Source organism: Sceloporus occidentalis, unplaced genomic scaffold, assembly GCF_023333645.1.
Source record: "Sceloporus occidentalis isolate IW3139 unplaced genomic scaffold, rSceOcc1.0.p SCAF_1, whole genome shotgun sequence".
NCBI classification, from domain to species: Eukaryota; Metazoa; Chordata; class Lepidosauria; order Squamata; family Phrynosomatidae; genus Sceloporus; species Sceloporus occidentalis.
The window spans coordinates 20,741,285-20,767,583 of record NW_028316981.1 but is presented as its reverse complement, the minus strand read 5'-3'; the positions used below and the strand labels follow the sequence as shown (position 1 = coordinate 20,767,583).

Sequence of the window (26,299 nt, the reverse complement as noted above, 5' to 3'; positions counted from 1 at the left end):
GAATAATTCTAGGAAAGGTAATGGTAGAAAGAAAGGATGACCACATACCAGATGGATAGAATCAGCCAAGAAGGCAATGGCCCTGAGTCTGCAAGACCTGAGCTATTGAGCTATTGAAGAATCAGTTGTTGATGATAGGTGTCTTGGCAGTGTCTCATTCACAGGCTCATCATGAATCAAGGTCAAATGGGGGGCGGTTGACAACAATCATTCACAGACACATTACGTATTGTACAGCTTTGAAAATATTTGGTAAAGCAACAGATCTATATCCCCCCCCCCCCCAAAAAAAAAATGCTTCTTCCAGTCTGAACAAACCTTGCCAAGAAATCTCCATTATAGGATCATCTTATGGTAATCATAGGATAGAAATAACTTGAAGGCACACAATGACAACTTGACTCTAGACAAGGTTGATGTGCAGCAGAGTGGAAGGTGGCCTTAGCACCACAATGATGGGGCAGGAAGGAAGAAGCTAGCTAAGAAAATACATAGACCCACTGAAGAGTCTTTGTGTTTGCAGCAAAAAATAATGAAACCTTGCACTTAGTAGCAAGCTGGTGTTGTACAGGCCTTTCTTCTTTCCTGGAACTTTACCCTCCCCAAAATTGAGGATCTGCACTCTCATCTCCTACCTGGAGATCAGGCATGGAAACTGGCAACTCTAGTAAGATCCACTTATATTTTAATAATTATTGCTTTTGTTCTGTTTATTCCCAGAGCTTCAGTGAACTCCTGTAAATAGATTCCATTCATTCTTTGTCTTAGAAAATTTTAAGAAGGGGTTCAAGCAAAAAAATAACTCAACACGTTCAGAAACAACTTGTAGGCATGCAACACCAACAGTTCAAATGTTACCAGCGTCTCTTCTGAGATCAAATGGCCTTTAGTTAACCCCTCACATGTGTTCACTTCCTTCCTTCCTTTTCTATGAAACCAGCATAAGAATTTCCTTTCTGGAGGCTGAAGAACTGCATTCACCTTAACGTTTACTTTGATGCTATTAACAAAGCTGCAAACATATCAGGGAGGTTCCTGCAAAGACATGTAAAGCCAGAGCTAGAGTACCATTCATAGTTGGGTTTGAAAGGAACAGATGGCACAGGTTGATCTTTGTCTCAATTTGTACTTCCAAAGCTAAAGGTAGAATTGCTGCCACCAGGCTGGAACACTACTGGGACAAAGCCAGTTGTTTACCTAGTATATCTGAAACCAAATGAAAATAATTTTTAAATACATCTCCTCTCCCTTCAACAGTTTTTTCCAGGTCTAGTGGAGTTGCTAGATGGGTAGGAAATGGTGGCGACTCACTTTCCCACCTGGCCAGCAGAATCACCAGACCTGAAAGTCAGCCACTTCCCACTAGCAGCTGCTGATGGGAGTTGGCTGCTGCCACTGCCCCACAGCCTTTCCAAGTCTAATGGAGCTGCTGGGAAAGCAGAAGAGGAAAGTGTCTCTCTTTAGCAGCCTTTAGCTGCTTCAGCAGACCCACCAGGCACAAAAGGCAGCTCAGGGTAGGTTGCTCCTGCAGTATTTCTGGGTCTGACAGAGCTGCTGGATGGGCAGAAGAGAGAGGTGACTTTTTACCACCCAGACAGAAATCCATCAGACCTGAAAAGCAGTTCAGTCCCACCAGCACACAGCCACACTCCCTAATGAAACCCCTAAGCAAAGCCAATGCTGGAATCTCTACCAAAAATGCAAAAGCACATTTCTCTAGATCAGTAGTCCTCAAAACTTTTTTTTTTTTTTTTTGCTATCACCCCTTTTTCTCTTTTATGAGAAGCCATGTGCTCCCCTACCCCCACCCCCACCCCCACCTATTTCTTGAGATTAGGTCTACTGTTCATGCAGGAGCCAGCTGGCCACCAGCATATACATCAGCTGCACCCACTCATCACCACCTTCTTCTCTGTCTCAAGTGCAAATACATCAGTGGCATCTGCCCAAGCCTGCACCAGCTGTACAGGAAAAGGATGGCTAGTTAAGCAGTGTCTGAAAAGCCTCTTTGCCCACTCCAGCTGCTCCACTACATGATTGGCTGCTGCTCCTTTTGCACCCAGTTACCTGGGAGCAACAACTGAACAGCTGACTGAGCAGAGACCAAGAAGCCTCTTGCCCATGCTGGTCTTGCAGCAAATGCCAACACAGCAAGAGCCTCTTAGTTGCTGCTCAACCAGCTGCACAGCTGCTGTTCTAAAGGTGACTGGATGTAAAGGGAGAAGCTTACCCTGATGAGGAAGGACTCTCAATACTTCTACAGTGTGGCAGAGAGGGGTACAGCTGGGTTCTAACATTTTTCTCTAAGAAAGGACTCTTTCAAAGCAACAACCCTGAATACTCTTTCCCCTCCTTCCCCAGAGACGTACCTTCCCCACACTGCTTCATTCCCCACCACCAATAATAATGTCTTTGCTATCTTTGGGAATCACTGTATTAGATATATGTTTAATCCAATTATTCATTGATTACATTTGTGCCTGATGATGAATCAGTATCTTGGAATCACAGCTGGAATGGATCCCAAAGGTCATCTAGACCATTTGTCTGCCAGTGCACAAATTCATAGCAAAGATATCCCTGAGCAGTATCTATTCAAGCTCTGTTTAAAAACATCTAGTGAAAGAGAGTCCACCATCTTGTGAAGTACTCTGTTCCAGTGTTGAACAGTCCTTACTATCCAAAAGTCCTTCCCAATGTTTAGCTAGAATCTCCTTTCTTATAATTGGAATCCATTAATTCAGGTCCTCTCCTCTAGAATTGCAGAAAAAAGCTTCCCCATAGGACAATCCTGGAGGTATCTGAAGATTGCTTTCATATCACATATAATTATTCTTCAGACTACTGTCAGGACTAGGGTTGCCATTTCACAGTGGTGGGCGGGACTTTCCCGCCCCCTGGGGGGCGTGCCCGGTCCCGTCCCGCCCCCGCGCCCATTCCCGGGTGGCTGTCCAACTCTGAGCTCCCAGGGCTGCTGCCTGCCTTCTATAGAGTGCTGCCTGTGCAGCTTGGCTGGAGCAGCAGGAGGACGACTGAAACCAGCAGGGGCGGGGTCTGCTGCACTGCCCTGCCTCTATTGGCCAGCCCTCTGCTTCCTTATTTGGGCATGATGCGCCAAATTCCAAGCGGAGAGGGCTTTGCAGGCAAGTTGCTTTTTGTTCTTCCCCTCTTTCTCTTTCTCTTTCCCCTCCTTCTCTTCTTCTTGTTATTCCGTTTTTTTCTTCTCCTCCTCTTCCCCTCCTCTTCCTCCTCTCCTTTTTCTTCCTTTCTTCCCCCTCCACATCTTCTTTTTCTCTTTCTTCCTCTCTCTAAGCCCCCCTCCTCTTCTTCTCAGGGGTCCAGGGCTTCTCAAGGCTTTGCCCCCATTAGAAAAGAAAAAAGGCTTTGGATCTGTCCCATAAATCCCTCCTAAGTTGAGACATACCTGGGAAAAAGAGGGGGAGAGGGGTTTGGGGGGGTTGGAGGGGGCAAGGAAAAGGAGGAAGGGGGGAATTGCTAAGAAGGCTTGGGAGTGGGAAATGTAGTTTGCAGTGGCACAAGGGACTGCCTGTGATCTTGCAAATGCTATGCCTGCTTGGGAGTGGGAAATGTTCTTGTAGAATTGGGGGGGGGGGGGGGTGTTTGGCCAGAAAGAGACGTACATTTCAGCCTTCTGTCTAGGAATAATGCCAAAATGTCCTCCATTTTGAGCATGCCTAAGAAACATGCATTTATATTAACATTTTAAAAAAAATATCAATTTTTTCATGTGTCCTCCATTTTTTAAAAAACGTGTCCTAAATTTGAAAATGTGGCCCTACATTTGTCCTACATTTGTCCCGGTTTGGAGGTCCTGCCTTATGGCAACCCTAGTCAGGACAGACATACTGTCCTGCAAATGCCTTCTTCACCTCTCACTCCCTGATCCAGCCCTTTAAACCAAGCTTACTGAGATCCTGGAGGGCAAAAGAAGGTAATTTCAGATGACTGGTGTAGGAGAAAGTTTGCAAGGAAGATTAATTAGTGAGGAAAGGATAAGCACCCTGCTTTTCTCTGCCTAATCTCCCATGACAAGGCCATTTTCTTAGTGTTACCTTTCTCTCTTGTTGCCTCTTCATTAGTGTTGTGAGTTAAGGATCCTGTACTTCCCTAGTAAGAAGTAATTGCATTCTTTGATTTTTTTAATCTTATCTTCGACTTGAAGTTAGAAACTTCACATTCCAACTTGCAAGAGTCTTCACACTGATCAACCCAAGAATGCTGTCTCCAGCAACTGCATGTTTTTGTAGTCTGGTGTAACAAAATTAATTTGTATTTCTTGATTGGAGAAGAGAGAATGAAATTGTTGTTCTTGTATATATAACCGGGGGTGGGGCATCCCTCTCAACATGACTGTATCTTTGGGGCTGCATGATCTTCCCTCACCACCATTTTTGGAAACAAAACACTGTTGGAAGCATTCATTCTTCAAGAGCAGTGCAGAGGTGTTGAAGGGTGATCAGGTCAGAGAGGCTTCGCTTCCTGTGTGGTTTGCTTCTTTTTTTCTGAGAAGGGGTCAGCCGGTGGTGCGCCTTCTCAGACGGCATTGAGCTTCAAGATCTCTCTTCCTGGCCATCTCACATACACAACTTCTAACAGGACACTCTTCGCAAATGGAGGATGAGGAGGGCTACATGGCACTTAATGTCTGCACGAGGAAAGTACAACAGCTTTACCAAGGTTCTCAGGAATCAGGTATGTAAGTCCTTGTTTTAATGAGAAGTATTGGGAGCCTTGATTTAGTGATTTGAGTGCTGGACTATGACTCTGGAGACCAGGGTTCAAATCTCAGCTCAGCCACAGAAACCCATTGGGCAACCTTGAGCAAGTAATAGCCTCAGAAGGTAGCAATGCAAACCCGTTCTGAAGAAACTTGCCAAGAAAACCACATGATAGGTTCACCTCAGGGTACTATATGTCATAAACAACTTGAAGGCACACAACAACAACAATTTTATTTTATTTTATTTTGCTCCTGTTGCCTCTCCAGATTTCAGCAGCCGTGTAATAATTTAAAAGTAACCTTTTTTTGTGGTTTTTTTTTTGGGCTATGTGGCCATGTTCGAGAAGAGTTTATTCCTGACGTTTCGCCAGCATCTGTGGCTGGCATCTTCAGAGAAATAACCTTTTTGCTGCCATGGCAGGATGGGACCATTAATGAGTTGTAGGGTATCCAATGTGTCCTTCTCACAACCTTGGGAAATTGTCCATTCCATTCTAATTTGAATGTCTGTGGCTCCCTCGTATGCTAGCATCCTGAGTTTAGCATCAGATCAGGCTTTTTTCTCTCCCTCTCCACTTGCTTTTTGTAATGTGCCTGGAACTCTTGAAACCTTTGGTGATCTTTTGGGTGGCCTGATGGAGGTATTATTCTAATATGGATTTATAAATTGGTTCCCCTCCTGCTGATGATTAGAGATAAGAGCTAGTTGTTGCCAGGAAAGTACATAGTGTTCAGAAGAAAGCTTACAGGGCAGGAGTGCTGGCTGGTAGTTCCCATGTCAGTGGAATGGTGGATCCACTATGGATTTTAGTCCAAACTTTTAGGAGTTATCCAAAGCCTTGGGCCTCTTTTAAAGATAGAGTTCAGAACTTGGATATCTTCTTACAAGTAAAGGTTAAAATAGCAATAGCAATAGCTAACCTGCCTTGAATCCCACTGTGGGAGAAAGGTGGGATATAAATGATTGAAATAAATAAATACAATGAATAAATAGCACCTACATTTCTATATTGCTTTATAGGCAGTTTACAATGTGTTAGCCAATTGCTTCCAGCAAACTGGGTACTCATTTTACCTACCTACAGAAGGACAGAGTAGCTAGTGTGGCATTGTGGTTTGAACATTGGACTATGATTTAGTAGACCAGGGTTCAATTCCCTGATTGGCCATGAAACCCCACTGGGTGACCTTGAGCAAATCACACTCTTTCAGCCTCAGGAGAAGACAATAGCAAACTTCCACTGACCAAATCGTGCCAAGAAAACCCCACAGTAGGTTCGCCTTAGGGTTGCCATAAGTCAGCTATGACTTGAAGGCAAGCAACAACAAACAACAAATGGAATGATGGAAGGTAGAGTTAACCTGGAGCCCTGCAGGATTGAGCTCACAATGTTGTGGCTACAGTACTGGCATTTAACCACTGTGCCACCAGGGCTCCTTTTGTGCAGTGGATTTAGTATCTAATTGATTTGGCAGCCACCAGCACCCCTGCAGGCTAGATGGAGAAACTCTGTTGGTTGTACTTTGCCCACAGGACAGAGGTTTTCACTCTTGGTGCACAGGATTCATGGCAGATCCATTTTTTTCAAAGTAGCTTTCTGTCATTGTTTTATATATTTACTGAAGCCAAAGATCATTTTTCAAATATTGGCTCTTGTAGAAACCCAACTGAGCCATCATCGCTGGTGTCAGATCATTGTTGGAGCCGGAGGTGTTGTGTTTCTTCTCCTAGCAGGAGCTGCCATAGCTCTGCGAATTTATGGTGAGTAGTTAGTCTAGGTTATACATTGTAGTTTGTACTAGGACAGCGATATTTCTGAGAATGCCACTGTATAAGTGAATTCACAGTAAGGCAGGGTATCCTCCACCAATATGCTAAACCAGATTCATTAATGTATTTATGGTCTGCTCCAGCTGAAAGTCCTGTCCTGTTGGATGTTCTTCCTTAGGGCAGAATGTTCAGATGGTTCATGCATCTTTCCTACAAATGTGTGATGAACCAATAGGCCACTCTTTTAGAGCCTCAAGGCCCACATAGGAAATTAATCAAAGGGCCAACTACTTCTCTATATACAACCAGCAGAACCATAGTGAATTCTCTATGAAAATGTCACAATGCATGCATTCTGAAATAGAGAACCCAATGTTATTGAATTTATTTTTTTGCCCTTCTTGTATCCAGGAGGTGTAGGAGTATGGCCTGCTGAACCTAATTTGGTGGCCTGCAGAACTTACTTGCTTATTATCTTTTTTAAAAAATCCATGCAAACAGCATGATTCTTTATATTATTATTCTAAACACACCTTTTGTCCTGCATGCTTTTTAAAGTATCTTGGCTTGCTGAAAAAAACCTGTGGTCTTCAAAGCTTATACAGAGATTTTTGAAGACCTTTTTGATTGGTCTAAGAAAGATTTTACCACAATATAGTCTCTGGAATTTGTCCTAAGGTCAGCCTTAGCATACTGGTGAAAACAGTATGTTGTTCTTTTTGTCTAAAAACTGTTGGCATGTAATGTTTTCTTAGTGTTGTAACCACCTAAATGGATTTTACTTTTTCAAGCTTTTCAGACAACTCAATATGCAGATGCTTCTGTGTCTCAAGAACTGAGCAATGGCACAGAAAATAAGACCAGCCTGGAGAATGTTATCTCTCACTTGAAACAGTTTTTGTGTAAGCCACTTCATAACAGCTTGGCAGGTATTGGCATTTTTTCTCTGTGACAAAAGTAAAGAAGGGCACACTATTATAGCAAATTTCCCTAAATGTTGTAGGAACTATAAAACATAGAAACCATGAGGAGCTGAGATTTCACTGAAAGACCAATCTTATAGCTGTCATATATATAATCACAACTCCAGAATATAAATAACAATGCCAGTGGTGCTTATTTATATTAACGTATGATATTACATCCAACTTTTCCTCCTAATTGTGAAATGTATTACTTTCTAAATATAAAATGGATTCTGGACACAAAAAGTTGCAACAAATAAGGCTTAGGGAACTCTGGGAGATATTTGAAGCCAGACTTTCAGGAGACTATGAGCCAAATAAAATGTGATTAGATATTGACTGCTTAAACGGAGGACTATACTTGTGCAGCTAGTTCATCTTTTATCCCTTATCATAATGTTGAAAGGAAGAAAAGATAAAAGAAGTGGTGGGAAAGAAAGGCAGAAGTACAAATGGAAAATGATGTCATCTGGAACAGCGGCAAAGGTTGGTGAATGAGGCAGGGTGAAATGTAAGGCCCCAAATTTAAAGGAGCTAATTTGGGCAACTTGGAGGCAAAGAAGATGGCTGAGAAAGTGCATCCCAAGGCCACTCCGGCCACAAGCAGTTCAGATCCATGGCGAGTGTACAGCCCACTCCGAAAGCAAGCTGCCACCACCGGACCCAAGCTGTGCTGTCAGGAGCTGGATTACACCAGCTCCTTTTTGCATTGGACTAAGGGTTTGAAGCATGGCCTTGGAGTGGCTTCAAGCCACATTGGAGATATGTGTCATATAAATGGTGCACCTCCAATGCAACCAGAAACTACTTCTTTTGGCACATGTGTTTCAGGTCTTGGATGCCTCCTTTAGAATTAAGCCTAAACCCCAGAATGTATTCACCATCATGCTAACATGGGAGTCACCAAACACCCACTAGTTAGAAAGTGTCTCTCAAACATAGCTGCTATTAGCTACAGATGATAAAAAGAATCAATACTTATATTACACCCTTCTTTGCTCTTCTCTGTGTTTAATAGCAGCTTTTGTTAAGGAACGCAGGGATAATTTACAGACATGGCAAGATTACCTTGTCTTTCTAATTTGCCTCACTCACAGCTCCTTTTAAACAAAGCAAAGGAAATAGAGGTCAAGAGGTCTTGATCATGGATTTCCTACATTGTCCCTGGTTTTTGATCTCACTCAGAGCTTGGTTGTATAATCTGGTGTGGACATACATATACTTTGTTGCAAGATCTTGGTGTTTTTATGGGAAAGGCTTGAAGTGTAAATAATTGAGATGGAGTATTAAAAATCTATAATTGTAGGCTTAGACCAAATTCTCATATAGTACCACTGATTCAGACACACAGTAGTATATATTCCCATACTTTTTATTCCTTTTCAGAGAGCTTTAAGTGTAAAATTTGTCCTCAAAATTGGTTCCGTCATGAGAACAAATGCTACTGGGTATCTAAAGAACAAGGAACCTGGAAGAAGAGTCAGGAAGACTGCAGAACAAAAGACTCCCGAATGCTGGTGGTACAGAAACAGGAAGAAGTGGTAAGTTTAAACAGACACATCTGTCCTTTAGTTTCAATAGGGCAAAGGAAGTTTTGGTGTGGGGAACTATGTAATATAAACATGGTGCTTAAAGACTCTGTGCAAGGAATATTGCATGCCCAACTTCTTTCTAGCTTTACAGTTAAAATGATACATGGGAAAAATGGCCAGGATGAGATCCACGTTTAGGCCAGAGATGGCTCAATATGGCCTGTAGCCCATATGTAATCTCCCGGGCCATTTATATAGTACCTAGGACCCACCCACCCCGGATTAAAACAAGACTTCTAGGGTGTGTGGAGGCCATTTCTACCACATTTGGCAGCCTCCATGACCCCCCTCCCCCAGTCAAAAAAGTGTTTTGGATCCTCCCCCCTATATTTTTAACTTCCAAATGCTTTCAGAGGATACTCATGGCATTTCCATTGTATTTTTGGGGAGGTCACCTTAGTCCCAGGAGAAGCCATTTTACATAGGAAGTGAACAGAAAGTGTTTTCTGCTCATTTTCTGTTGTAAAAAGGTCACTTCTGGACCTAAAATGGCCTGAGAAGGTCCAGAATATAGTGAAAATTTCCACATAGATGGAGTAAGTTGTAGTTGTGTACCTTTTTTTTCTTTGCCTGAGATAGCAAAACAATCCAGCAATCTTGCATGACAACTATGCCAACTTTCTGGATGAGGACAATTTTGCAAGCAGGCCATAAACATTTCTTAATGTATAAATGTGATTGCCACTAATAGAAAAGCATAATGAGGTTGACAGATCTGAGAGGTTGATTGAAACATGGGAAAGCTAAGAATGGAACCTTCTTATACCATCACTTTGACTTGACGACTGGTGAAATCTTTGAAGGGATGTCATATTGAGGATGGAGCAAGCTTGTTTTCTGCTGCTCCAGAGAACAATGGATGTAAGCTCCAAGAAAAGAAATTCCACCTCAACATTAGGAGGAACTTCCTGACAGCAAGAGCTGTTCAACAATGGAACACACTCCCTCAGAAAGTGGTGGAATCTTCTTCTTTGAAAGTCTTTACACAGAGGCTGGATGATGGCCATCTGTTGGGGGTGCTTTGATTGTGGGTTCCTGCATGGCAGAAGGTTGGATTGGATGGCCCTTGTGGTCTCTTCCAACTCTATGCTTCTATGAGTCTATGATTCTGTGATTCTATGAAGTCATTCCTTGAAGTGAATGAAAACAGTCAGTTCACAAGATGACAAGGCTGGCGAGAACTGTAGTCTAAAACAACTGGAAGGCAGCAGATGGGAGAGGCTTTTTCTGAGTCAGAGGAAAAATGTAAAGAGAAGAAAGATAGTGGTATGCATGGAGATTTTCAGATGGGCAAAACTGATGGGATCATCCCACTATGCTCCTGTCACTTTTGTCCATCTAAAAATCTCCTGTTTTGTTTCTTTGCTGACAGTTTAGCAGCTGCCAGATTTCGCTATGTGGTGAGTTATCATTACCTTTGTTTTAGTCCAGTGGTTTCCAACTGTTGGTCCTCCAGATGTTTTGGACTTTACAACCCATAATTCCAGTTGGAGTAAAACTTGGAAACCACCACTTTAGAGAACTGCTAGAAAAATGTTTCACTCTCCAAGAAAAAGATATGTTTACACATATCTAAACCTGTATCATGCTCATCCAATGAAAACCATAATGTTTGGAGAAGAAATGCCCATCTATAAGTAAGAAATGGAAGTAAAATAGCATGGCTACTGGTATGTTTTTTTTTAAGTTGTGAGCCAATCTGAGTCCCTTGAGAAAAGGACAGGTAGCCTTCAACAATCAAAAGAATATTTTTTAAAAATCAAAAATTGTGAGAGAAAAAACATGTTTTTCAAGTGTTGAGAAAACCCATGGAAAATAATATTTCAATACAGGAATATTAATTATGCCACGGAAAATGTTATAATTGAGAAATTATTGTACACAAAGTTTGCAGATGGTTGATTTAGTCAGAAAACAACATTTTTTGCACAGAAAACTGCATTATTTTCCTCAGTGTGGATAATTTACATGACTCAGTTCCTTAGCCTCTGCTCACTATTTGCATACGTTAAAGTTATTGTTACTTGGGTTTAGGAAATCATGGGATCAAGAAATATTGTGGCAGTCTAGCAGAACATTTTCTATTAGATGCTATATTATCTTTATTGTTGCCATACTTGTTTTAGGGCAGGGGGGCACTTTTAGTACAGCATGAACAGAATAATTATTCTGTTTACAGGCTTTTATTCAGACTGTTATTGGAGAAACACAGTTGTTGTGGATTGGACTGACGGTCACATTCCCTGAAAGAAAGTGGAGCTGGGTGGATGGCTCTCCCTTAGATGAAAAACAGTGAGTATTTCCACTGACACATATGGCAAAAATTGATTCAGACAATCAGTTTCCTCAAAATCAACTGGAGCTGAAGAGAAGTTTTTCTGAGATCATTCAGAAAGACCAAATGTTTTTCTCTAGTAATGGGTTTCTAATGCTATCTTCAACACTCCTCCCCCTGCAAGACCCAAAACATGTTCCCCTTATTCTCAGGTGTTGTCGCCTCATTTTCTATGTTTTCTAACATTTTGTTCTTTTGGGAACAAAAGCATTCCACCCCCACCCCCCAATAATCAATATCTTCCACACACAGTCTAATGTGGTTTTAAAAAAGATACTCCTTTCAGTCTATATATGGGCATCAACTGGTGATGTGGACTGACATATTACCTGTGGATTGGTCTAATTCCCTCATTCTACCTGACCTTTCCTGCTGTTTCCAGTTGTACTTCTGCTTTTCACCTTCTACATCTTCTGGAAAAATTCCTTTTCTTTTTTTAAAAAAACTCTCCATATTGTTAGCATTAACACAGCAAAACTGAATTTATCTTGCCAATCGATGACATTTGGATTATGGTACTGTGGCTTCAGGGGGCTTCCTTGAGCTATTGTTCCTCCTCTTACAACTACCATAGGGTTCCTCCTCCCTCCTTAACTCTTTATTCCCATATTTGTGCTAGATAACAGATAAGAAATGGTGAAAAGGTGAGACACTGAGACAGAGGAAGAGACAGAGAAGATTTGGTGATCTAATGCTAATAGTTCCCCACTTCAATACATGGGAAGAGGGGAAGGAGGAGGAAGATATTTTTTTTAAAAGATCCATGAAGGTTAGAAAGTTAAGTTTCTAAGTCTGGAAAGGATGCTTATACACAATCCTATCAAGAGGCAGAGGAATCTGCAGCAGTAGATTTGACCTTCTTTTCCAAACTGCCAGCAACTTTCTCTTTTTTCCTGCAGACTGCAACAACTGGGTCCAGTGGAAGCAAACAGCTGTGGGATGCTGAATGGACACAAAATTATTACTGAAGCCTGCAGTACTGTGACCACATGGGTTTGTGAGACAGAAGCTTTTGATATAAGTGGTAACTGGGGCTGAACCTCAGTTTTACATTGGGCATTTAATACAAAATATAATTGGCTTAGTGGAAATAAACAGGATTAGTGTTTTCTTCTCTCAGTTAACTTTGCTTGTTAAATTTGTAGTTTGGTCACTGCTGGAAGCATTACTTTTCAGTGGACCACCAGGTTCTCCCATGATGCCTCATTCTGAACAGTTCCACAACTTGACATGGAGTTGCCAACTCTTTTGCACCAACAACACATCAAATGCCTTTAGAGCTATCTGAGTTTGTGGCCTTTGCAGTTTATGGATATGAATTCCACAATTTACCTCCGAGTGTAAACACACATACCCTTCTCTTTTCTTTCTTTATTAAAAAGTTTATTTATTATAACCCTAATATACATATAGGCACACCATACATACCCATACATACCCATATATAACATATACAAGACCTTACATAGCATACTTAACATGTACCCTACCTTACATACCATAGGTTCATACCTTCAAAGACATAAAACGTAAACATATAAACATAAAACATAAATATACAAGCAGGTAAAGCCACAGAACTTTTCCTATATATCCTTTTCAACTGTTAATGCTTATTTTTTCCTATCTAGAGCAGATTTATTTTTGCCCAGCTTCAACATAATTTGACCAGATCTTCTTATTTCCCCCTTTTGTCTTCCTAAATATTTTTTTCCAATTCCCTGATTAACCTTCCAAGATCAACTGTATCATAATGCTTAATTTTTTACCCTTACTCATTACTGCTTTAACCATTCCTTTCTTTCTATACTCAATACTTTCCAGCATTCTATATATAGATTTTAGTATCTATCTGTGTGTGTGTGTGTGTGTATACATACACCTACATATGTATCCAAACACATACCAAACATTTACTATTTATTCATTTATTCAATTTTTTCTTTACTTTTTATCCAAAATTTTACTTCTCCAATATTATTATTATTATTATTATTATTATTATTATTATTATTAATTTATATAGTGCTGTAGATTTACACAGCGCTGTACATACAAACAATAAAATCGATAAAAGTGAAACCTGCCAATGGTGTACATTCTACAAAATACATATAAAACAATATATAATAATACAAAATAGAATTAGATAAAGATAAGCAGGCAACAAATTTAAAAAATCAAATATCAAATCAAATGTCAGATAACAATCGGATAAGGTATTGCACTTAGGGCGGAAAAATAAAATGCAGATATAGGATGGGGGGACACCTGGCTGAATGAGACTACGTGTGAAAGGGATCTAGGAGTCCAAGTAGACCACAAGTTGAACATGGGTCAACAATGCAGTACAGCAGCTAACAAGGCCAATGCGATTTTAGGCTGCATCAATAAAAGTATAGTGTCTAGATCAAGGGAAGTAATAGTGCCACTATATTCTGTTTTGGTCAGGCCCCACCTGGAATATTGTGTCCAGTTCTGGGAACCATAATTTAAAAAGGACATTGAGAAACTGGAGCGTGTCCAAAGGAGGGCGACTAAAATGGTGAAGGGTCTGGAAACCATGCCCTATGAGGAGACTTAGGGAGCTGGGTATGTTTAGCCTGGATTAAGAGATGATGTGATTGCTCTGTTTAAATATTTGAAGGGATGTCATATTGAGGAGAGAGCAAGCTTTGTTTTCTGCTGCTCCAGAGACTAGGAGACTAGGACCCTGAATAATGGATGCAAGCTTCAGGAAAAGAGATTCCACCTCAACATTAGGAGGAACTTCCTCACAGTAAGGTCTGTTCGACTGTGGAACACACTCCTTCCTCGGAATGTAGTGGAGTTTCCTTCCTTAGAGGTCTTTAAGCAGAGGCTGGATGGCCATCTGTCGGGGATGCTTTGATTTGGATTTCCTACATGGCAGGGGGTTGGACTGGATGGCCCTTGGGGTCTCTTCCAACTCTACGATTCTATGATTCTATGATTCTATGTTGTGTTCTAAACTTATTAAGAATATTTAGAATATTAAGTTTAGAACACATACCCATTTCAAGGAAAAACAAACCTCACCCTGAAGGATATCCCAATTTCTCTTACTATTTGGTGAAAACAACGGGACCCCACAACTAAATGGAGCTGATCAATTCTGGTGTGCAAGACCTCCGAAGCAAGAGGAGACTAGAGGAGCATGGTCAGCAAGCCAGGCTAGAGAATTTCAAATGGCTCAGTTTGGCTGCAGGTCCTGTCAGAGCAGGTTGGCTGCCTGATGTTGCTTGCAGGAAATGATATGTGTCATACTCCATTTGATCTATTACATACATCAGGCTTGTTGCAAATCCAAAGTAGTTCTGTGTTACACCTCGAAGCAGTGGCAGTGCCTTCACTGTTTAAATAAGCACAGTTTCCTCCTTTTCCAATCACCTTCAGGTTGCTGTAAGGAAAACACCACAGAAATGCATCAATCAAGGGATGCACCTTCCCCAAACACCTTGGAAAAATACAGCCCAAGATAATTTACAAGGGAATATCACATACAAGGGGACATTCAAATTCAACACCCATGCAACTTTTCAGAGTTTCAATCTATTATCAAAATTTTAGCTTGTTAATATCTGCATTTCTTAAGTAAAATCTTAGAACTTGCTGGAGTGCAGCTCAGTGTGAAGTCGAAGGCTTTCATGGCCAGCATCCATAGTTTTTTGTGGCATTTTCTGAAAATGCCAGCCACAGATGCTGGTGAAACGTCAGGAATAAACTCTTCTAGAATATGGCCACATAGCCCAAAAAAACCCCACGAAAAACTATAAAAGAGATTTCATCAAAACATCCGGATTTTATTTTTATTTTTTATGAAAGAGCTGTTTGAACGGAGTGCCTTGGAGTGTGGTTTTAAACAGAGCCTGGATGGGTATCTTTCAGGGCTACTTCAGTTGTGTAATAGATGGCCCTTGTGGCCCCTTCCAACTCTCTGGGCTGGAGCAAATGGGCAGGAAAAAGCGGCTTGAACGTGCTTTTTCAGAAAGTGGGTCGAAACCCCACAGCCCACTCCCAAGGCAGCCCCAATGCACATGGCCCAACTGCACAAACATACCTCTTGTGACCTTCAAGTACCTCCTACATCTCACCCAGATGCCATCCCATTGGATGGCTGCACCTTTGATCATGCACACATGCAATGCTTTATTAGTTGATGGCATTGGAGCATCAGAGTGCTGAACAATCATGGGCCCCCCATAAAGGTGCCTTTCAACCTCTTCACCTCATGCCCCCTGTTGGACTGTCTGGTTTATGTATGGTGTAATTAAATCCATTAGATTTGTCACTGTTTCACTTTGTTTGCATTGTAGCAGCTCCGCACTGGCATCAGGCCATTTATGTGCAGGTGCAAAAATGTGCATCTTCTGCACTCTCCGGCTTTTAGCCCTAGAGCATGGCTTTGTTCTGGTTTCCACCCACTTTGGAGGCATGTGTTGTATGAATCTGCCACCTTCAGAGTGATAGCAAGCCACTTTATTTGGTCCATCTATTCCACCCCTATGATTCTGTGATTCTATCATTTTAAACAGTCTCTGGAAAAGGTTTTGGGAGCATTCACATGCTGAAATGCATTGGACCTTTTAAAAAAACTAATAAAATAGCCATATTTTGGGCATCTTGTGATGTGTCCCCAGTTTCTTCTGTAAATCACTTTGGAATCTTGTACTTGAACTTAATTTCAAAGATATCTTCTCATTTATTAGGAAGGACATAGCTGATCAGGGACTGTCTTTCTGCTCAAGTTCCTCCACATGGAAGTATGGGAGGTACAGTTTGCTAGGGAACAAAGACCTTCACCTCTTCCTGCCTCATGATATTCCATTTTATTCCTCTCTCTCATCCATTTTACTATTGTCCCTTTCAAAGCTCTTTGCATTCTGTGCTTATGGGATATGGTCAGCCCTTGACTAATTTGACTCCTCTCAGGAGTGAAATTGACTAATTGATTCCCTTTAAGGTATTTTCCTCAACATTTTAATTTTTTAATTTATTTGTACAGTTATGTGTATGAGGATTCTCTTGAGCTCTGTGATAGATATCAATGTCTTCTCTTGTGTGCCTGAGTGGTCCATTTTGGTTACATAACTTGAAGACCAGGATTAGTATATATGTATGGAAACTCACATTGTGTTTTCTCCATTTATCCATTGCCAGAGTTGATCTGGGTCTTTCTTGAAGCCAATCCAAGCTGGGACTTTTCCTTTGTAGTGCATTACAAAATCCTTTCAATAATTAGAAATGTTGGAGAATTAGTTTGCAATATTGCACAGGGCAGCAAGTCAGCAACTAATACATATACAAGACACTCCAATTATGTTTAAAACTGGCATTTACTTGTACATATCCCTTGCCTTGAAAAATGTTGTAATCAATCATGCACTCTGTCTCTATAGACAGAATAGAGCTCATGTGATGGTCTTTCAATGAGCCCTCAGTTACTGCACAAAGATCTACTTTAATTGTTCTTAAACATAGATACTAACCTATTGCTTCTGTTGCACTCTGACTACTGTTAGGGGAAATTGCATCCAGAACTGAAAATGTACCAGATGCTGCAATGGAAAACAAATGTAACCTGAATTCAAAAGGTGCCATGAGGAGTGTGCAAAACTGAGAGGTGCTGAGTAGCTAGCAGTAGCAGAGTACAGGATCACCAGTTTAGTTTAAATACTGACCACACACAGACACTGTTGATATTATTCCAAGTCCTTGGAGGTTCTTTATCATAAGTTGCAATAATAATATTTTAAAATATGTACAAACTCTCCTGATGACTGCTCTCAACATTCACAGTCTGCAGTGTAACAATCTGACCAACTCCAACCATCAACTCTTACCAACCACTATCTACAACCGACTATTTTTATGCATTCAGTCTCAGTGCAGTAATATAGAGTGTTGGTAAATGGTTAACACCAGTTTCTACTTAACATGATGCAATCCCTAGTGCATGCCTTTGCATCATGTCAAGTGCTGAGACTTAACAATCTCAGCAATCTCAGCCATACAAAATATTTTTACCATTGTTTAAAAGAACATTGGTCTAACAAGAGAATGGTGAAGTGAGGGGCAGGCTGGCAGAAATGTATTAATATGAAATTGCCCAGGCATTATATGGATGCATCATAATAATGCTAATGATGTTGTAGTTGTTGTTCTGTATTTATTTGTATCCCACCTTTCTCCCAAAACTGGGACACAAGGCAGCTTACAGTTTAAAGGAGCAATACAGTTAAAAACATACAAGTGAACATTAAAATAGAATTAAACTAATCTCAATATTAAAATATTTCAAATCTCTAGTTAAAAGAATACATTGCAATTTTACAAATTAAAAATCTATTTGACTGTTTAACTAAACAGTTCAGTGTGAAGTTGAAGGCTTTCATGGCTGGCATCCATAGTTTTTTGTGTTTTTTTCAGGCTATGTGGCCATGTACTAGAAGAGTTTCTTCCTGACGTTTCACCAGCATCTGTGGCTGGCATCTTCAGAGAAAAAACCACAAAAAACTATAAACAGTTTTGTTTAAGCACCTCCTAACCCATTCTTTAAAACTTTTCTATCTTAAAACATCTGCCAGAATACAAAAGTATTTGCCTGACAACAGAAAGGCAGTAGGGAGGGGACCATTCTGGCCTCACTGGGAAAGAGTCTTGGGGCAGCCACCAAGAAGGCCCTCTCTTGCATCCCCACCAACCATGATTGTAAAAGTGGTGGGACTGAGAGAAAGTCCTCTCCTGAGAATTCTCAGGGCTCAAGAAGACTCAGGCAGCGGGACATGGTCTGCCACAGAGTCTGGACCTGAGCCATAAAGGTTTTTACAGCTCATCAGCACTGTTAATTGCACACGGAAACAAACTGGGAGCCAGTGGAACTGTTTTAACATGGGAGTAGTATGGAAGAATTACACGGATGAAGAATGGGGTATAAATGCTCAGCACAGAAGCACCTATAGTCTTCGTACATCATTTTTAATGTAATAGAGCCACCAAAAATTTCATCACATTTGTATGCAATGAGCAGTTTGCCCTTCAGCCTCATCAACAGAATACAGCCATTCATGGGATAACTCTATGGCAGACAAATTATTTGGGCCTCTTACCTTTTCTCTGTTATGACTGAAAATGAGCAAGGAGGCCTGCTGTGAAGAACAAAAGTTCTGACTTGAGGTCCAGTTCTTTTTATCCAAAGAAAAGTAATAACATTTTCCTCTATATCCAATCCAGTCATTTGGGCACACTGGACAAATGCAACCACAGCCTGGGTCGTTGTATTTTCCTGATAGGAAAAGAACAGAAAATTAGACAGTGGCCTGCCTAACACTCCCCTTTGAGAAAGATAGATAGAAAGAAGGTTAACTATGCAAGTAAAAAAAGGAGAAATAGTTTATCATAGACATTCTTTGCCTGTTCAAGTAATAGTCTAGTTTTGCTATCTTTATTAAATCAATGGTCATTTGAATATAACACATCTCTCTGTGTGGATAACATGTAGGTCATTGCTTCTGATACAATTTAAGTTGGGTTCTTTACTGCCACATTTCTCCTTTGTTGGACTCCCCCTTTGTGCAAGCTGACTGGTTTCTGTAGAAAAACATGTTGTCTTTCATAGCTCCTTTGGCTCTGCTCATTTCCTATTGGACATATTTATAACATCTTATTCCTGCAGTAAAACCTTGTGTGATAATCTTCATAGTACCACTTTTTCTTAATCTATACATTGTATATTCTAGCTTATTTTATTTCATTTTAAGCATTTACATATTGCCTCCCAACCCACAGGGCTCGTGAGCTGATATACAATTAATAAAAACATTTAAAATATTAAATGCTAAGTTTTGTTACTGTGGCTTCTTCTTTTAAAGTCAAACAGTACTCTATTTTGCTTTTTCTTGCCATGGCAGTGAGGTAGGAGGCATGCTTGGCTATCTCAGCAGCTCCCGCCCCCTGCCTTCCAAGTCTTGTGGGTACTACCCCACCAGGTGACACTCCCCCTGGAGTGTCACCCGGTGCAATCCGCACCACCACAACCTCCTGAGTAATGCCACTGTGACAGAGGATTAATCAGAACTGTCCCTGACAAACCGGGACAGTTTCAGGGTATGCCCCTGCTGTATGTACAGTCTCCTTTTGAACCAAGCACTCCAACTCCCCCATCTTGGCTTGGATGCTTTTAAGATTCACAAATATCTGTACTCAGCGCTCCTCTTTAAATGTCACTGCTATGTGCTAAAGGCTATTTGGCATCTATTGCTACAATGCCCTACTGTACATTGTGTAATCCTAGCTCATTCTTATTTGTATGATCACCAATAATTTTGTGCAGAACTCCTAGATGAATCATGCTAAACCAAAGAGCTGTTGCCAATGCCCCACCCTCAGGAGCTTTTCCCTAGCTACCTTCTCGGCTATCTTTTGGGGACTAGATGACAGGGTAAAAGTTCCACTCCTAACTTAACAAGATCACCTTACTAGTTTTGGCAAAGCACTTAAGCATTCAAGTGACTGAATGCCAGGGAATAAAGGAATAGGTATCTACCTATAATTATCTTTATCCACAATGATTACTGATGAAACAGAATGTGTTTTGTTGTTGTTGTTGTTGTTGTTGTTCTGTGCCTTCAAGTCGTTTCTGACATATGGTGACCCTAATGTGAAACTATAATGAGGTTTTCTTGGCAAGATTTCTTCACAAGAGGTTTGCCATTGGATTTTCAGCTTTTTTTCAACTCTACGATTCTGAGTCCCCTGAGGTTGAGAGAATTATGTGGCTTGCCCAAGTTGACCCAGTGGGTTTCATAGCTGAGTAGGGAATCCAGCTTTGGATTCCAGAGTCACAGTCTGACACTCAAAACACTTACGCCACAATGGCTCTAAAGAGAATAAAGCAAATTTCAAGAGAGAATAATCACAGTATGAGTAACTTACTATGCAAGATAAAGTCTGTAGTTATAAAGAAGAGAGCAAGGTACGCAACTGGCAGGACAGCTGCACCTATAATTATCTTTATCCATAATGATTGCTGTTCCTTGGTTTTATCCCGTGCTAGATCATAAGGGGAAAGGAAGTAATCAAAATCATTAGTTAAATTAGGTATCAATTAAAAAGAGGAAGAACTCAAAAGCTGGCTTCATAAACAAAATATAGAAAGAATATTTTGCCAAAAGAAAATGGCAAGAGAAAGAGACAGAAGAAGTTCACCGCTGTAAAATTTAAATAATAAAACTAAAAGATACATTTATACCCTGTGACCAAATTGGAAGGCAATAATGTTCTGACAGTTAAAATCAGTATATTTGCACTCTGTTTCATTTAAACCTTTGTGCAACATCTTCCATAATAAAATAGCGGAACTAGGAAAATATAATATTATAATAAAATATCATTGGTTTTTGGTTTTTGGGTTTTGCAAGAGAATAAAAGATAGAGGAATTCCTCACATGACACTTTCCAGCTCAAATATTGACAATTCTGTGTGAAAACCTGTAATGGGCCAGGTTGGACAGACTTAATACATCACTCACTTTAGTTTGTCCAATTTGGAATCATCCAAGTTATCATATTTCATATAACACATCAACAACTCTTAAAACAGTTCATTCTTAAAATAGATTAAGAAAGACAATGTTGTTAAGAAAGACCTCTCCTGGGCCTAAAATATCCCAGCAGGTTAGGCTAAAAACACAGTTAAAATGCCCCCACACCCACTAGAGGATGCCGAGGGGGGGGGAGGATTTGGGATCAAAATTACTGAAACTTCCAAAATGCTATGCTTCTTTTAAATGTAAAAATGGAAATATATACACAAACTTCACAGTTAGCATAGCTGGCATACTGCACATGTATATTTATTTTTTCTATTGCACTTTCTAAATCATTTAAGTCCCTACTACTTGATGCCACCAGAATTTGTTTTTACGTGCTATCTCCTTTCTTGTAGTGCCTTCTGCAACCTCATGAAGAAGGTGGACCCCTTGTTCTTGTACGCTTGACTCAGCATTTTCTTTAGACTCCATCTTTTCTCTGAGTACAATCAGCATTCCAGATTTTCAGGTAGATACTTCCTTATTTGGTTGTCCTGGAATCAGAAACAAAACATTTAAAAGACTTCCAGACATTGCAGTTGTGTAGCATTCAAAGGTAATTTCATTAGAAATTATAGTCTCATTTAAGACTTTATCACACCAGTCTGCTGTTCTGCCACAATCGTGCTAGTTTACGAATGGAAGCATATAGGTTTGGCATAATTTCGTATCACACTTTCCCCACAATAGCACTTTGGTGCTCCATGGTTGTGTGATATACTTTCCACACTGCCAAATGCTGCCTTCCAGGAGGAAGCGAGAAATGAGTGACTGCAACCAACTGCTGTGTAAATATGTACATAACAGCTATCTCTGCAAGAGGGAGGGAGAGAAGAGCAGAGTCACACCATGTATGAGAAGGCCTGAGAAGTGGAATTGCAGCAGATAATAATAATAATAATAATAATAATAATAATAATAATAATAATAATTCGCAGCAGAAAAGAAGTATCACATAAAGACAGTAATGGAATAGCAGAGAGATTCAGCGTCTATTAGTGGGTTTTGCCTTTCAGTGAAAAGGTGCACTACGGTAACACATGGTATGCAAGGCAGCAGCAGGATAGACACAATATTATGTGATAAGTACCTGTCTTAGGCCTGTTCCGCACGGGCAAAAAGTATGTGCCGTGCACGTACTAGGGTTAGAAAGGGGCGTCCTTTCCGGATGCCCCTAACCCTAGTACGCACTCGGTGTGTACAAAATGGCGGCGCCCGTTCTACATGGGCGCCGCCATTTTGACATCACAGACGTCTAGCATCCGCATGTCACGCAGCAGAAATGATGCATTTTGCAGCTTCTTTTTTGTTGCGTCCGGGAATCACGTGGTTTGTCCGCTGCAGTTCCCGGACGCAGCTACAAGCGGCGCCGGCAGACCGCCCTTTTGGGGCGGTCTGTAAAGCACCAAAGACACTTTTATCCTGTTAAAATTCCACTTTTATAGCCTCTTGTGATAAAGTCCTTAGCCTCATAGGCAAGGTGACATTAGTGCTTCCAGACTCAGCATGGACTGTCAAATTTTCTATGTTCCTTCATCTTTCTTTCTTTCTTTTTCCTAAATAAAAATATATAGGAGCTGCTCACTGACATCTGGCAACTGGTTCCAAAAATGCTGGAACCATTTTTGTTATAGGGTTTTCTATAAATTCCACTGGGGTGTGGTATATGTTTGTTCCCCTTGACTTGGTCACTCAGAATGACTGCCTAATGATTTATCTAATTCTTACCAACTATTATCAGGTAGCATTTAGTTTTAAAACTGGGACAAGTCTTACCACATTTTTCCCCTAGTTGATTCATCCTTAGAGACATGGTACATTGTTCTTACTATTTACAGTCAACCCTCTGTATCCACGGATTCCTTCTCCATAGATTCAACCATCCACGGCTTAAAAATATTTTTAAAATATATAAATTCCAAAGAGCAAAATGTGATTAATTACAGCACTATCCATTTCATATAAGGGACACTATTTTACTATGCCATTTTTTATAAAGAAAATCATGAAATTTTGGTATCCATTAGGGGGCCTGAAACCAAACCCCAGTGAATACCAAGAGACTACTGTAGTATATTAGTAAAGAAGAGGTTGAAATAGGAAACACCTCCATAAAAAGAACTTTTTTAATGTCCTAATACAGTTGTCTTTCCATATCCACTGATATTTTTATCCATGGATTCAAATATCCTATCCATGGCTTGAAAATATTTTTAGATATATAAATGTAAATAAGCAAACCTTATTTTTGACTTTTTATATAAGGGATACCATTTTACTATGCCATTGTATTTAATGGGACTTGAGCATCCACAGATTTTGGTATCCATGGGAGTCCCTGGAACCAAACCCCAGTGGATAGCAATGGTCCACTGTACAAGTGGCTATTTTAGATGAGAGTGACAGAGAAAAAGTTAAAATATCCAATTTTAATCAGACCACATATTACAGAAATTGACATATCAAGATCAGAAATTGTTTTCTCAACCTAGGCTGTACCTGCATTGCAAAAATAATGCAGTTTGACACCACTTCAACTGTCATGGCTCAGTGGTATGGAATTCTGAGAGTTGTAGTTTGGTGGGGGAACAGACCTCTCTGACTAAATATTTCCCAGAACTACAGTCCCAGAATTCCATAGCATTGAGCCATGGCAGTTAAAATGATGTCAAACTGTTTTATTTTGCAGTGAAGTCAAGGCCCTAGTCAACCTTTAAAAGCATGAGAGAGGGGGCATTAAAATGGTTTGATTCACAGCTTTGTTTTTAATGACATTCCACTTCATCACTGCTGTTAAAAATTGTAAGATATAGACAAGGAGAGGAGGAGAAGCAAAGCAAACTCAGGGGTTTCACACACATTGAGTGAAATGTAACTTTATAGGAAACAGAAAACACCATCTCACTAGAGAAAAACTCTTTTGAAGGTACAACCTCCCAATCCACTTTTTGCGGAGATCTGCTTGAATTATCCAATCTTTTTCTAACAAATACTGTTGCCTTGTTAAAATCATTTGAACCACAATGTAACAGAATCACAGGATGAACGAACTCTTTCTGTATGCTAAGAACACCAGCATGTTCATACCTGATGCCTGGATGTGTACCAACAGTACAAGGGCAGAGATAAGACATGGTACATCCAAAAACCGGGAAAAGATTCTAGAAATATTGTAACTTCCCCCCAATTCTCTTTGTTTTGATCTTACCTACATATTCTCAGGTTTGCATCTGAACTCTTTCTATAAAATACCCCAAGTTTCCCTCCTTCCCCTCTCCCTTATATTCTTCCCCCTCCCACTGATCATGTGTCACATCCAGACTCATGCAACATTTCAGAAATTGAACATGAAGATGTGAAATTTCCACTCAGCCGTCATTACTATTATTCAGAAGCTATAGGCAAAGTGCTAAAGTGCTACAGTGCTTTAGCGATATTAAGCTAGTTAAGCATTAGGAAAATTTTGTTTTAGTGCTAACATTCCTATTTCCTTTGCTCAATCTCCACTTAATCTGGGCTCTCATAAAAATAGCTGTCTATGTTTACTGGCAGTGGCCACTGTACTTAATTCTGGGAGATTACAAATAGCCAACTAGAGATACATTTCATTTTAGAAAATGCTGTGTTAATTTAAACTGACCTGGAAAGTAGGAATAAAAAGTCTTTGATAATGCTGGAAGTTCCCAAGAAATACTCTGGGTTGAACAATACGTCATGTGGGTCTTCAAAATAAAATCTGCTTGTACAGGAACAAAACCTGACACTTACAGAGAGATTTTTCCCTTGCTTGGAGAGACTCTCAGCTTGTACATGACTAATGTAACTCATATTTCTCTCCTTCCATTAGCTGTTACCCTGTATACTTGTTTTGCAAGGTGTAGTATGTCACCAGTCAGCATCTTCAGCCATTTTGCTGGAATACAAAAAGAGGGTTAAAAGTTTCACTGTTACTTTTTTGCAATCAAAATGAACATCTGAAAAGAGCCCTTCCATTTCTGTATAGTCTTATCACAATGTATTCCCCCTTATAATACTTAGCTTACTGCATATGGTAACTAAAGTGATAGTTGGAGATAATTTCTATATAGAAATTCTGGTTTTCCTTTTTGCCAGGACTTCTGAGAGAACCACATAGACACCTCACACAATCAAGACATCACACAAGATTTGATCTGAGAAAAATCCAAACTAGGTACAGAAGAGTAGGACTCACCAGAAGCATAGCTTTGCATGTAGGCATGTAGGAGAAAGGGGAGAACTCGCTGGCCTCAGTTAAAGCCTCTGCAGTGAGGTGTGGCAAGGAGGCTAATAAAAGAACGTGGAACAGCTCCAAGGAGGAAGGAAACACAACACAAAAGCTAACAGGAGAAGGGTTGCAAGTGTCTCCTTTAGACCCTAGTTCTGGGGGAGTGAAGAGTGGTGGAAAAACATTTGAGCAACAGCTGGACAGAGGCCTTTTTGGTCGCCTCACTACAGAGGACATCCAAGAGACCTGGGACCCTAGAGAAACTTGGGAGAAGCTGGGAACAAGCCCTTCTATTTTATTTTATTTTATTTTATTTTAAGGATTTATACTCCATCTTTCTCCCTAAATGGGATTCAAGGCAGCTTCCAATAATTTTAAAAATATAAAACTAAAAGTTAAAAAAATTAAATATTATTAATATTATTAAAACATAAGTTAAAAGCACAGAGTTAAAGCCAGTAAAAAACCAATTAAAACATTAAAGCAGCACGCTGCATTACACAAGTAAAATACAGCCACCAAACAAAAGTGGTGGGCCTGAGAGAAAGTGTAATCTTCATTTCTCCTGTGTATTATTCTTTCTGTGTAAATAAAAATATCTTCAGCTGCTGGCAAAAAAAGAGTAGGGAGAGGGCCAACCTGACCTCAATGGAAGAGAATTGCCCAATCTGGGAGCAGCCATGGAGAAGGCTTTCTTCCGAGTCCTCACAAACTGCACCTGCAAAGGTGGTGGGACTGAGAGAAAGGCCCCGTTGCAGATCTTTGCACGTGGGTTGGCTTGTACATGGAGATAAGGTTCTTCAGATAATCTGGACACAAACTGTTTAGGGTGTTAAAGGTCAAAACCAGCACCTTAAATTTGGCCTGGAAATGGATGGGTAACTAGTGCAACTGTTTCAGCAGGGGAGTCACATCACCCCAGTAGGCAGCCCCAGTCAGAAGCCTGGCTGCAGGATTTTACGCCTGCTGAGGTTTCTGAACAGATTCCAAGGGCAACCCCACGTAGAGCACATGGAAAAGCCAGACAAGGCAGCTGGGTAA

General features: G+C 40.4%; 2 protein-coding genes across 3 annotated transcripts; one reads left to right on the top strand and one right to left on the bottom strand.

Annotated features, from left to right (window-relative positions):
- The first annotated feature begins 4,631 nt into the window (after positions 1 to 4,631).
- On the top strand, positions 4,632 to 12,442 carry LOC149321087 (killer cell lectin-like receptor subfamily F member 1). Its single transcript, XM_089491012.1, has 7 exons — positions 4,632 to 4,713; positions 6,402 to 6,503; positions 7,304 to 7,441; positions 8,864 to 9,074; positions 9,617 to 9,620; positions 11,249 to 11,361; positions 12,304 to 12,442. Exons 1-7 carry the CDS (start codon positions 4,632 to 4,634, stop codon positions 12,440 to 12,442), a joined length of 789 nt encoding a protein of 262 aa, XP_089347138.1.
- A 364-nt stretch (positions 12,443 to 12,806) lies between these two features.
- LOC149321086 (C-type lectin domain family 2 member B-like) lies at positions 12,807 to 25,279 on the bottom strand. 2 transcript variants are annotated; one of them, XM_089515359.1, is made up of 7 exons: positions 25,226 to 25,259; positions 24,653 to 24,925; positions 21,348 to 21,506; positions 20,357 to 20,473; positions 18,532 to 18,707; positions 16,553 to 16,650; positions 12,807 to 14,822 (listed from the first exon to the last, which is right to left on the bottom strand). In XM_089515359.1, exons 3-7 carry the CDS (start codon positions 21,466 to 21,468, stop codon positions 14,684 to 14,686), a joined length of 651 nt encoding a protein of 216 aa, XP_089371485.1. In that variant the 5' UTR covers positions 21,469 to 21,506; positions 24,653 to 24,925; positions 25,226 to 25,259; the 3' UTR covers positions 12,807 to 14,683. The 2 variants fall into 2 exon arrangements, with proteins under 2 accessions (XP_089371485.1, XP_089371476.1); XM_089515350.1 differs by lacking the exon at positions 24,653 to 24,925 and having other exon boundaries at positions 25,226 to 25,279.
- Between the last annotated feature and the right edge of the window lie 1,020 nt (positions 25,280 to 26,299).

What these genes read in the sequence shown, in the direction of transcription:
- LOC149321087 (XM_089491012.1), top strand. Translation starts at nt 4,632, where the DNA reads ATGGAGGATGAGGAGGGCTACATGGCACTTAATGTCTGCACGAGGAAA. An exon ending in CATAGCTCTGCGAATTTATG is followed by an intron (nt 6,504 to 7,303) that starts GTGAGTAGTTAG and finishes TACTTTTTCAAG; the next exon opens with CTTTTCAGACAACTCAATAT. An exon ending in TCTCCCTTAGATGAAAAACA is followed by an intron (nt 11,362 to 12,303) that starts GTGAGTATTTCC and finishes TTTTTCCTGCAG; the next exon opens with ACTGCAACAACTGGGTCCAG.
- LOC149321086 (XM_089515350.1), bottom strand. Translation starts at nt 21,468, where the DNA reads ATGCTGATTGTACTCAGAGAAAAGATGGAGTCTAAAGAAAATGCTGAG. An exon ending in TACAGACTTTATCTTGCATA is followed by an intron (nt 18,708 to 20,356) that starts GTAAGTTACTCA and finishes TTTTCCTATCAG; the next exon opens with GAAAATACAACGACCCAGGC. An exon ending in TCAGTCATAACAGAGAAAAG is followed by an intron (nt 16,651 to 18,531) that starts GTAAGAGGCCCA and finishes AATTATTGAAAG; the next exon opens with GATTTTGTAATGCACTACAA.